The sequence below is a fragment of the Mandrillus leucophaeus genome, unplaced genomic scaffold, assembly GCF_000951045.1.
Source record: "Mandrillus leucophaeus isolate KB7577 unplaced genomic scaffold, Mleu.le_1.0 Scaffold814, whole genome shotgun sequence".
Lineage (NCBI taxonomy): Eukaryota > Metazoa > Chordata > Mammalia > Primates > Cercopithecidae > Mandrillus > Mandrillus leucophaeus.
Window position 1 is genome coordinate 833,973 of NW_012108853.1, and position 12,549 is coordinate 846,521.

Consider the following 12,549-nt stretch of genomic DNA (forward strand, 5'->3'; position numbering starts at 1 on the left):
AGAGAGAAGCCAGGACTAAGTGACAGAGCTGAGACCGGAACCAAGGTAATCAGGCTTCAGACTATGCTCTCAATTGCTATATTATGCTGCTACAGGGTGATGTACAAAAGGCACATGTTTTAAAAATAGTAAACACAGCAAATGAACCAAGCCATAGGTGGAAATGTAGAAACCAATCCAAGAAGTTGGCTGAGATTTAACATTGTACATTTTATTAAATACTGGACTTTATTACAACAAATTAATTTACTTCCGATAGAAGTTTCATTTTCAAAAATGTGGTTGTGTTCAAATTCTTAATTGACACTGTTTTTTTGGGTAAACATCCTATTTTTACTGGTGGTATCATCAATCATTATGAGAAGAAAGATTAATTTTGTATAACAGGACAAAGGAATTTCTCAAGTGGACAATACTCAATATATATAAAGGGAATATACTCCCAAAGAGTGGGCATGACCACAGCAGAGTATATGATCAGAGAACATATTGTTTTTACGGGGTGTGTGTGTGTCTGTGTGTGTGTGTGTGTGTGTGTGTGTGTGTGTATGTATGAAATAGTTCCATATAACATCATGTCATGCACATTAAGTCTTTACTACCTACTGAAAGTTTCTACCTTACACATGAAAATTGGTCATGTCCCAGGATTTGGCATCCAGCCAAAATTTACACAATGAGGAAGAATGGCTGTCAAACAGACTTTTCAGACCACCCCTGCAAAGCTGTCAGCTGTAATATCCATCCTGGAATCGTGGCGGAAAGTTCCTGGGAGTTGCCTTTTCCTGTGTTTTGATCAAGTCTATAATAGCTGACAGCACTGCACAGTCTCTGGATTTAGTGTCATTCCAGTCTACAGGATGAGGACTTTCAATCTTCTCTTGCAGAAGAATATCTAGCTCCTTTCTTAATTCCTAAGGTTGAAAAAATTATACATATTCAACAAAGGCAGATATATTGCCAAATAACACAATAAATGAAACTGATTTACCTGATACAAGGAGTTTCAAAAGCGATGGCTCAAAAGCTAAACTATTTAGTGAGCAATCAACTAAAGTGTGGTTATGAGCGAATAACTAAAGTTAAAATTCACATGCAATCACATTGAGCCATTTAGAATGGCTGGTCTGCTACCATCTCAAAAAACAATTCAGAAAAACCAGGAACCATTTTTTCAAAATTATTTGCTCTGCTGAAATACAGCAAGAAATGTTAATATATGTAACATTTTGAACAAAACCACTTGACCACATGCTGACTTACATGTAGATTAAAGATAATCACATAAAGTCAGTTACCTTAACAAGATGGGCAATTCTTGCTGGAGACTGAAATACAATCCACTCATCTACAGCAATAGTTTCCTGATCGTTATCCTTCTGGATGGAAATATCACCTCCAAAAAACAAGAGACAGTATGGGGAAACCTCTGTGCAGTCATACAAATATATCTGTAATGAAAATTAAAGTGAATTAATACATTCAGGAGTCTGAAAAGATTACTACATAAATTCAACAATATTACCAGTATTAATTAATGAGTACCTTCCTTCTAAAATATTAACCTGCTATTGTAATTACAGAGATTAATTTGTAAGATACCATTTTAAATGAGCCATCTTCATTATTCAGAGAACACAGGAATATTTTTTAGTTTAAACTAAGCACTACTGTTTGAATAAAATATTTTCTGAGTGACGAAACCAAAACACGAATATAGCTGAAGTTATTTTTATCCAGTTTTTTAATAAATCATCTCAAATTACTGTTCTAAAGAGAAAATATAAACAGAATCTCACTTAATATGCTGAACAATACTTATAAGATATATTGACATGCTAACAAAATTCTCTATACAATGTAAGGTCCTGTATACCATAAAATATGCCAATATTTCTTGAAAGCAAGTTCTGAAAGAAAATTATGCAATCCAGTAACTGTCCTAACTAAACTACAAAGATCTATCATTACAGACCTGAAAATTAAAAGAATAGGTTGTTTGAGGGACAAAGTTACTCACGTCACAGGAATAAGAAACAACAAAAAAGAAAAGTTTGTATATAATTATTAAAACTGTCATAAAAATATGAGACAGATAATCAGATCCTTAATTATTTTAAGTGTTCACTTACACTGCTTGTTCTCATCTTCAGGTGATAGATAAGCCAGTTGTAGTGAAAGTCTGTTTGCTCCACATTAACAGATTTAGGATGAATAGCAACCAGGCCATCAGTTTTTGTGTAAACTTTCACCCTTTAAAAAAAGTTAAAATGCAGTTTGTTAAAAAGAAGTCTTCTAGAGGATTTTTGTTTGTTTGCTTTAACACTACTTGAAAAACTGATAGAAGAGCTTGGTAAAAACCAAACAAATTCCGGAATCTAAAAAAACTCCAGAGAATGGCCGGGTGCGGTAGCTCACGCCTGTAATCCCAGCACTTTGAGAGGCCGAGGCAGGTGGATCACGAGGTCAAGGTGATCAAGACCATCCTGGCTAACATGGTAAAACCCCATCTCTACTAAAAATACAAAAAATTAGCCAGGCATGGTGACGGGCACCTGTAGTTCCAGCTTCTCCAGAGACTGAAGCAGGAGAAAGACCTGAACCCAGGAGGCAGAGCTTGCAGTGAGCTGAGATCGCGCCATTGCAATCCAGCCTGGGTGACAGAGCGAGACTCCGCCTCAAACAAAAAAAAAAAAAACTCCAGAAAATCAGTTTATTTTTGCAAAAAATATATTTATATTTGAGGACAGAGCACAATTTCTTTAAAAATATATGAAAAAATGCTATCAGTATGAATAATTTAAATCATGTAACTAATCTTCTTGCAAGTATAATTACTCAATATTTTAGAAAAATGACAGAATATTCTTTTCCTTAATGTTAATGCACACTATCCCACTGAAGAATAAAGAACAAAATAAATATCTAAAATAATTGATTCGTATCAAGAGAAGAGTCTATACATTTTACTATGACAATCGTATTGATAAATAGCCCTTGGCTTACAAAATAACTGTAAAATTAACTTAAAAATTTTAGAGTATGACTCAGATGAACAAAAAATGAAGTTAAGAATTCTATTTAAATTCCTGTTGACAGTTCTAATTCAATCTTTTTTTTGATAGTCATATCACAGTCATATACATTTGATAGTCATATACTTTTTTTATAGTCATATACATTTTATCTCAATTTGTAAACATCTTTAATGTTATTCAACAGGGAGATGTTTAATAATTTTTAAATAGTTAATGTTAATTACCTGCATTAAATTAACAGCATAAAAGCTAATAATCCACTAATCTTTCCTATTTGTTTTTACGAGTGTCTCTTCTGAAGTTTTTTTTTTTTGAGACGGAGCCTTGCTCTGTCACCCAGACTGGAGTGGAGGGGCCCAATCTCAGCTCACTGCAGCCTCCGCCTCCCGGGTTTCGGTGATTCTCCTGCCTCAGCCTCCTCGGTAGCGGGGATTACAGGCATGTACCACCACCACGCCCAGCTAGTTTTTGCATTCTTAGTAGAGATGGGGTTTCACCACGCTGGCCAGGCCGGTCTCAAACTCCTGACCTCAGGTGGTCCACCCACCTCGGCCTCCCAAAGTGCTAGGATTACAGGTATGAGCCACCGCACCCAGCCACTTCTGAAGTTCTAAGAATTCATAATACTTGTAGTCAAAATCATGAATCATAGTTATGAATTCATAGCTCTAAATACTGAGAATAAAACCAAAAATTACTTTTTCTCATTTAAGTCAATTTACCAATGCCACCCTGCAACCCTGCATAACTAGAGCAGTAGAAGTTGGAAAATTTCTTTTTTTTTTTTTTTTTTGAGACAGGGTCTTGTTCTGTCACCCAGGCTGGACTGCAGTAGCATGATCTCCTTTCACTGTGCAATGGTGTAATCTTGACTCACTGCAACCTCCACCTCCTGGGCTCAAGCAATCTGCCTGCCTCAGCCAACCAAAGTGCTAGGATTATAAGTGTGAGCCACTGTGCCTGGTCCAGCAAATTTCTATACAGGACCAGATAGTAAATATTTTAGGATCTATATTTGGGGGTCTATAATTTCTGTCACAACCACTTAACTCTACTAGTGTAGAATAGATAACATGAAAACAAATGGGCCTGGCTGTGTTCCAACAAAAAATGTACAAAACCAAATTTTTGGCTTATAGGTCAAAATTTGCTGACCCCTAGTCTGGACAAAACTAATGCACCAGTCCAAGGAAAAAACTATGTTTGTTCATAAAGCCCTCCCAGGATGGCAGAGAGGAAAATAAAATGAATTTCAAAGTAACTCTCTGTTAAGCTACCTGTAAAGTTAGGTACACATTAAAAAAAAAAAAAAAAAAATTGTCCAAGTATTGATTTTGAAAAAGTACTTAGATCACGTAAAATGTAAATAATCCAACCATAATGATTAAAATTCATCAGTTACCCATTCCTTCATACCTTGGAATAAGGTTTCTTGACTTTAGTACTACTGACACAATGTTACAACAACCAGAAGTATCTCTAGACACCGTCCAATGTCCCCTTTGGGGGCAAAATCACCCCGGTTGAGAACCATTGCCCAAGAACAATGCCTGCACTTTGGCCTATCTATAAAGTCTATATTTTTTCATGTTTGTAATTCTAGAATATCCAACTTTCATTTAACATCAGTTTAAATATTTTACATGTTACTACACAATGACTGTTTTAATGCCCACCTACGGAGATGCATTATATAGTATTACAAAACCACAATTTTCCATTTGCTACTAGAAATCTGTATTATTTACAATATAGCCATTAGAAAACATTTGAAATTACTTCCTTAAGACATGTGTATCAAATTAAAAACTCACTCATCCATGCACTGGGTCAGTGACTATTTTAATGACTCAATACATAATTCTAACCCAGAGTGCCTTCCAAAATAGTAGCAACCACACCACTGGCCATCTGTGACTCTTAGTTTCTCTGTATCCTTTAGCTAGAATGAGCTCATTCTAGCTCATGCTTCATTGCTATCTCCAATTACTACTGAGGCTATCTACACATATGTTATTATACTTTATTTCTCAAAATACTGATATAACAATTTTATTCAAAGAGCTAAGTTATCCATTTTATAAGACAAGAGGAAAAAAGTTTTCTGAAATAAAATCTACTCTAAGCAATTTCAATCCAGGCACTGGTATTTACTGGCAGGCTGGCTTTTCTAATATTTACACTGGCATCATGTGGTAGCATTCTTTGTGAATAATGGGTTATCAGAGAGGTGATTCCAGGATATGTTGTGAGGGAAAGTGATACCAATGCTAAACAGTTCACCTTCTCTGAAATGATTAAAAGAACAAGAACATAACCCACATATGAGTAAGATCAAATTTATAATATAAGCCTTGTTACATGAGATTTCAAAAGTTTAAGAAGAGAATTACAAGTAATTCATAATAATCTTCAATGCTTACATTTTTCTTTTTTTACCCAAATTTAGTCGAATTTTAGCAACTTTGGGATATAAACCAGCACAGATGACAGCTTTAATTATCTTCTCATTATCTATGGAGGGGGGGGTGAGAAGGTAGAGGGAAAAACAAGTAAAATACTGATACAATAGACAAAAGATACTTATTTACACTGTGTTTTCTGCTGTACCTGAATTTATATTAGATTCTGGATCTTTAGGATTTCTACTGCTTACAAATCCGGCTCCAAGAAGATGCTCAGCAAACTGTCCTTTCATGTTATGCAGCATCTAGGGAGCAATGGTAACAAATAGAACTAGAATACCTTTCACACATTGAGACTATAAAATATACACTAATAGATAAATTGAGTTGTAAGCTCTCTCTGCTTTATGAAAACTTTTGCAAACATGTTTTAAAGCAAAGGCTGGCAAACTACAAAAGCTGTTTTTGTCAATAAAATTTTATTGGAACACAGCCACACCCATTCATCTACATTTGGTTGCTTTTGCACTACAATAGTAGAGGTCAATGCTTGTAACTGAGCTTATGGCCTGTAAGCCTAAAATATTACCTGACTTTTCATAGAAAAAGTTTGCATGTTGTAAGGAATAGCCACCGATGTTTAAGGATTACTCCATTTTGTGAAAGACTAATAGAATTTTTAAAATTACTTTCCATCCCCATTTTAAAAAAAATATAGAAAAGCATAAAGAAAATAATCAACATCCACATTTCTATTACTGAGAATTAAATATGGTTAACAATGGCACATAAACTTAAGGTTTTTTTTTTTTTTTTTGGAAAAAAACGATACATGGCTTATTATAAAGCATTCAAGTAATTATAAAGCATTCAAGTAATATAGAAAAGTACTTCCCATGCCTCAATACTCAGTCTTCTAAATAAACAAGATTGCAGACACCTATTAAGCATATATACTGATAGAAGAAATGTATCCTAATGACAGAATCATAGTATAGAAATTCTTTATACAACAATTAACTTTAGTTCAATTTAAAGAAAAGTTAAATAGAAATGAAAGTGAATGACCAGTGAATCTTAAATTTTCATAAGCACAGAAATATTTCCTAAGGAATTCCTTTTAGAGATTATGAAATATAAAGTTGGTTATATTTAAGTATATATCCCTTTTATGAAAGGTGTGACTTCCCCACCTAATTTCCTTACACCTGACTTTCTTAGACACCTCCTAGTTTTTACTGCCATTATTTTATACTATTCAGGATAATAACCTTTACATTCTATTTTTCATGTATAATTCCTAACACCATTTTATTATTAGCTCTATATTTAAATACTTCTAATGTATACTACCAGCTGATAAAGCATGCACTCTCCAATCCTGAAATCTCCACTGTGATTCCCCTTTTAACTGACAGCACTTCACTGTCAATGGGCTTTTCAAGAAGAGATCAGGGTTATAGTATTTCTTGAGTATTTTCTTGAATACCTGTTGTTTTTCTTTACACCTGAATTCATATCCTGACGACATGACATTCTCAAACACTTGGATTCAGTTATGTTTTCATACTTCTGTTCATTTTTTCCATTTCAAAAAAAAATGTTCTTATATATGGCTCAAAATAAATATTCAATTACACAGGATTTCTATGCAGATACTAATATCTACTGTTCTCATGATGGATCAGTTCTGTCTTCCTGTCTTTAAGATTTTACTTATTGCTTTAATTTTTGTCTTTTTCAGGTACCTCCATAAACTGTGATTAGTTCAAGCTTTTTTCCTATGGCAATAACTTGTTTTTAAGGGGTGTCCATTCTATTCCTTGTGATTTCTTTTGTTCTTCAATTTGTTTTCTCAGCTCAGGAGTCTTTTCATTCACTCTATTGTTTATTTTCTAACCTTTGTTTTGCTGGATTCATATTCTTATTAGCTATTCCATATCATGAAACAGCTGTAAGGTGTTTTCTATTGAAACATGGCATTCCATTCTTTTTTTTTGTCTTGTCTTTTCCTTTCTTTCCGATTTGTGGTGAACCTTTTTTTCCATTTTGCTAATGACTGGGCACTTCTGATTCGGTATGTTAGTTTTTTTGTTTACTACTTTGTACATCTGTTAAACATCCAGTATAAGGCCTCACGTCACATAGCTGGGGTGTATGTGTACTGGGAGATGAGGATATTTCTATTCCCAATGGCTTCGAATCCCCAGTTCAGTGTAGTCTGAAATATAATGGTATATGCACTCTTTACTGTTTTCTTCTGTTTTACAAATGCTTGTCTGCAGTGTTTCACTGTATTAAACCAGAAAACATACAGATATCTATCCTATTTGATACTTTTCAACAGATTTTAGAAGTGTTAGCAAAAATTCTCAGTCTGAATCATCAAAACGGCAACTAGAATGTGGGGACAGGAACAGAAATTGAACCTTACTGCGCTTTGCTCTTATCCTCTGGAACTGTGTTTCTTTTCCTTGTTTTGTTGCAGTTGATTTAAGAAAGATCCCCCATTATTTTGGGTATATATACAAATATACTCAATTTCCATATATTTGACTTTTTTGCTATAGATCTAATTGTACAAAATGGATACACATATTCTGTAATCTAGCATATATGATAATTATTGCAAAACATTCACCATTACCTGCAGTGTGTTTGAAGACAGAAAATATTCCCAGCAATAGTCCTTTTCGTATCTGAAACCACGTCGCCTAGCCTCTTCCCAACCCTGTGGGGCAAAGAAATGAAGAAATATATATTCTTCCTGCAAACGAAGATTACTACTCGTTTCCCTCTTTATTTTACTAAAACTTTAATATTCTACTAATATTTAATTTTCTTTGTAAAAAATTCGAAGAACTTTATAACTGACAAAATAAAAACACATACACTCCTCATAATCCTAGTCCTTAAGAGATAACCACCACTGAAGTTCCAGGCCTTTATACAATTAAGTATACAGTAATATATTATGTATTTTACACAAAATGACATCCAAACTGTACATAATACACTAATCAGAGCACACTATTAAACCGACCTAAATGCTATTACATATTATCAAATTCACAACTTTTCTTTATGGCTTGCTTTTTTTTAGAGGGAAATGGGGGAAAAAGGAAAGACAAGTTGAATAAGCTCAAAGACAAAAAAACATGAATTTCCCCATAATATGCCATACGAAACAGAATGTAGAGCTACAGAAAAAAGATACTGCCTCTAAAAACCAAATTACATTTAAATTTTACCAAGATAGGTGATAAATGTTTACCCTCAGATACACCTGGCTTTTGGGAGGTGTCTCCCAATCTGAATTATGCACATGATTATGATTCTCTATTACATGTTAAATCTGAATACAGGGTAGTTTATTAATGAATAGAAAGAGAGTGTCATGAATGTTAATAAGCCAAAGATACAAAGAAATTATTAAATACAAAATTTTAAAATAAACGATTCACTTGTTCATTCTTACCAAAAACTACTATGAATTATAACTTTTTTCAAATGTTCAGCTAAATTTCAACATTCTCAGCAATTTATTCCTGATATTTATGATTATATAATATAGATTTTGGTTTTTTGTTTTCATTGAGATGGAGTGTCACTCTGTCGCCCAGGCTGAAGTACAGTGGCACGATTTCGGCCCACTGCAACCTCTGCGCCCCCGGGTTCAAGCAATTCTCCTGCCTCAGACTCCTGAGTAGCTGGGATTACAGGTGCCCACCACCACACCCAGGTAATTTTTGTATTTGTAGTAGAGACAGGGTTTTGCCATGTTGGCTGGCCTGGTTTCGAACTCCTGACCTCAGGTGATCCGCCTGCCTCAGCCTTCCAAAGTGCTATAAATACAAGCATGAGCTACCATGCCCGGCCTAATGATAACACAGATTTCAAAAGGTTAAATATGATCCTTATTCTATTATCAGCATTTCATTTGAATAAACTGTCATAATCCAGAACAAGATTTTTTTTTTTTTTACCTCAAATGCATTCACAACTGTTAAGTGATCACTTCTAGTATCCTTTGCCAATTCTTTTCTTCTTGCATCTGCAATCTTTTCTTTTCCCTTAAAAAGAGCAGATATAGGCAATTTAAATTGCTCTGATGCTATAACAGAGAACAGCATTCTAATAAAATGCTAATGAAAAATACATCTAAGCAACTCCTGTTCATATCTAAAATAAATTGATTTTGTTTCAATTTTTCTTACCAATGGAATGACAAATGGATCTTTGAAACTGAGACTAGCAGCAATAGTGAGTACTGGGTCTAAGCAGCAGAACAGAGCTCCAAAAAGAATCATTTTTCCAATATGTGGCTCAACGGGTAATCGTGCCAAGTGGACTCCAAGAGGTGTCAATTCTTCTTGTTTATCCAAAGCGTTCTGTAAAGGAAGAGTGTGTGTTTAAAATCGATCTTGTAAAGCATTACATTTAAAATGATTTTAGGTTGCTTTAAAAAGAGTAACAAGCCACTACTCTCTCTTCTAAGTCCAAATGCCCGAAAATTGTTCAGCTTTAGTTTTCCCTACCAAAACGTAAGTTGTGAGGTCAGCAAAGGTTACAAACTTATTTAAACGAAACCAAAATTAACGCACATCTTGGCTTTTCTGTGCTAAGAATACCAGAAATGACAAACTTTCTGTTAAATAAAGAAAATCACCTAATAAAGTATAAAAGTTGTAGAAACAAATAACAAAAACAAAAGATACACTATCATACATTTGGAATGCATAATGCATACTCTCTAGGTTCTAGTAGTTTAGGTGACATGAGACAGAAAAGCAAAAGAAAAAGGAACTATCTAAAACCCTAGAAAATAGGAGTGACTTCTGCTCTGATTCCCTAGGTCATCTGGTCCAACCACCCCACTGTGGACAGCTAGAAAAGTAGCCTGAAGATACCAAGGAGTTAACAAAGAATTACAAGTCAAGAGGTTAGGGAATGACAGACATCTAAGGGAGGTGAGTGTAGAGGTTGGGGCCTCTTTTCCTGGCAGAAAAGGAACATATCCTTGCTGAAAAAAAGCTACCCTCATCCCAAGCTTCAAATTTTTACCTATAAAGAATTTTGTAAACAGAATTTCCAGTGCACAATTAAAATAACTAGGCATACAGATGTAAACAAGAAATAATAATAAAAGAACTCATAAGCATCCCATCAGACACAGATTTTTACTCAACAGTTTTGGAGAAAATACCCTTAATTTTTTTTTTAAGACCTCTTTCAAATGAAAGAAAAAAAAAAATGAAAAACCCTCAACCTGTTTTCTGAACCTAGAATAGCTTGATATCTAAATTTTACAAGGACATCTGAAGAGAAGTGAATAAACTCACATACGAAAATCACAAAACAAAATAATGGCAAATGGAATGCTGGCAAGTTAGGTTTACTCTAAGAATAAAAATTTGTTTAATATTTGAAATATCAGTGTATCTGAATACATGAACCAACTAAAGAAGTCATACCATAATCTCATCAGAAGCAGAAGATACTTGATAAAACTGATTATTCATACAGGATAAAAATGTCTTAGTAAACTTAACGTAGTAAGAGCTTCCACACACCAAACAAAACAAAACAAAACAAAAAAATCAACAAACATTATACTCTCAATGACTTGCTGATGGCTGTTCCTTTACACTACCACATCACCTCTGCTCAACAGTGTATTAAGGGTCCCAGAAACTTGAACAAGAATAAACAAAATTGTAATTATTTAGAGATGTGATTATATATGCAGAAAAAATCTACGTAAAGTGATTTGAATTAGGGGACTTTACAGCATTAATGAATACAAAGTCAATCATTCAAGCAACTTTATTTCTGTAAACTATCACACTCAAAAGATGATGAAATACCACTTATCTTCTAGGTTAGTGGTATTTTGGATTCTGCTTTTAAATATTTAAAATCTAAATTTTTAAAAATCTAAATACATATAAAACCCCAAAGAAAACTCTAAAACACTGAGACTGAATACCCAAATAAACAGAGTAGTAGATGATGATCTTTTTGCTAAAACTCAATACTGTAAAGATACCAGTTCTCCCCAAAATGATTTATAGGCAGAATTCAATCAAAATCAAACTCCCAAGATTCTCAAATATATCTGGAAAAACAAAGCACCAAGAAGGGCCAAGACACTCGCCTGTTTTAAAACAATTCACTATTATTATTATTATTATTATTTTTTAGAGATAGGTCTTTTTCTGTCATCTGGTTTGGAGTGCAGTGGCACAAGCACAGCTCACTGCAACCCTCAAACTTCTGGGCTCAAGCAATCCTCCCACCTCAGTCTCTGGAGTCAAGACATTCTTGAAGAAGAATGAAAGGGAGTGATCTGTTCTACTAGAAAGCAAGACTTATCATAAAGCTAGAGTAATTAAGGCAATGTGATATCAGCTCAGGAGAGAAATACAGGCCAACAGATGAGAAATAAGCCTAGAAACTGACAAACAAATCCACAGACCTTGACCTATCAAAGACCACAGAACAAGGACAAAAAGAGATGAACTTTTCTATAAATGGTGCTCAGTCAATGCTCTACATATGTAAAAACTTTTATTTCTACCTCAATCCCAACACATATCAATTGCAGATGCATTATAAACAAAAACAATAAAAATTTTTTAAATGTATCTTTATGACCTCAGGAAAAGACTTATTAAAGGCTAAAAAGCAATAACCTTTGAGAATTATATATTTGACAGCATTAAAATTAGGAATTTAGGCTGGGAGTGGTGGCTCATGCCTGTAATCCCAGCACTTTGGGAGGCCAAGGTGTGCGGATCATACAGGAGTTCCACACCAGCCTGGCCAACATGGTGAAACCCCATCTCTACTAAAAATACAAAAATTAGCCAGGCGTGGTGGCATGTGCCGGTAATACCAGCAGGAGGCTGAGGCAGCAGAATTGCTTGAACCTTGGAGGCAGAGGTTGCAGGTTGCAGTGAGCCAAGATCACGCCACTGCACTCCAGCCTGTGTGACAGAGTGAGACTCTCTCAAAAAAAAAAAAAAAAAAAAAAAAGGGAATTTGTTTATCAAGGTATTAAAAACAGGTAAGTTGAAAACAGATATGCAATAATGCAATATACA

At 34.4% G+C, this 12,549-nt stretch overlaps 1 protein-coding gene across 3 annotated transcripts in view; it reads right to left on the reverse strand.

Annotated features, from left to right (window-relative positions):
• Positions 1–537: 537 nt before the first annotated feature.
• DHX36 (DEAH (Asp-Glu-Ala-His) box polypeptide 36) overlaps positions 538–12,549 on the reverse strand; it is a 54,221-nt gene continuing 42,209 nt past the window's right edge. For 2 of the 3 annotated variants that reach the window (XM_011967880.1, XM_011967879.1), the window contains exons 18-25: positions 9,661–9,834; positions 9,430–9,516; positions 8,091–8,174; positions 5,649–5,748; positions 5,462–5,552; positions 2,133–2,253; positions 1,299–1,451; positions 538–914 (exon numbers count right to left, since the gene is read on the reverse strand). In XM_011967880.1, coding sequence (XP_011823270.1) covers positions 729–914; positions 1,299–1,451; positions 2,133–2,253; positions 5,462–5,552; positions 5,649–5,748; positions 8,091–8,174; positions 9,430–9,516; positions 9,661–9,834 — 996 coding nt within the window. In that variant the 3' untranslated portion in view covers positions 538–728. The remainder of the gene's footprint in view (positions 915–1,298; positions 1,452–2,132; positions 2,254–5,461; positions 5,553–5,648; positions 5,749–8,090; positions 8,175–9,429; positions 9,517–9,660; positions 9,835–12,549) is intronic. The other variant, XM_011967881.1, reaches the window with a different exon arrangement.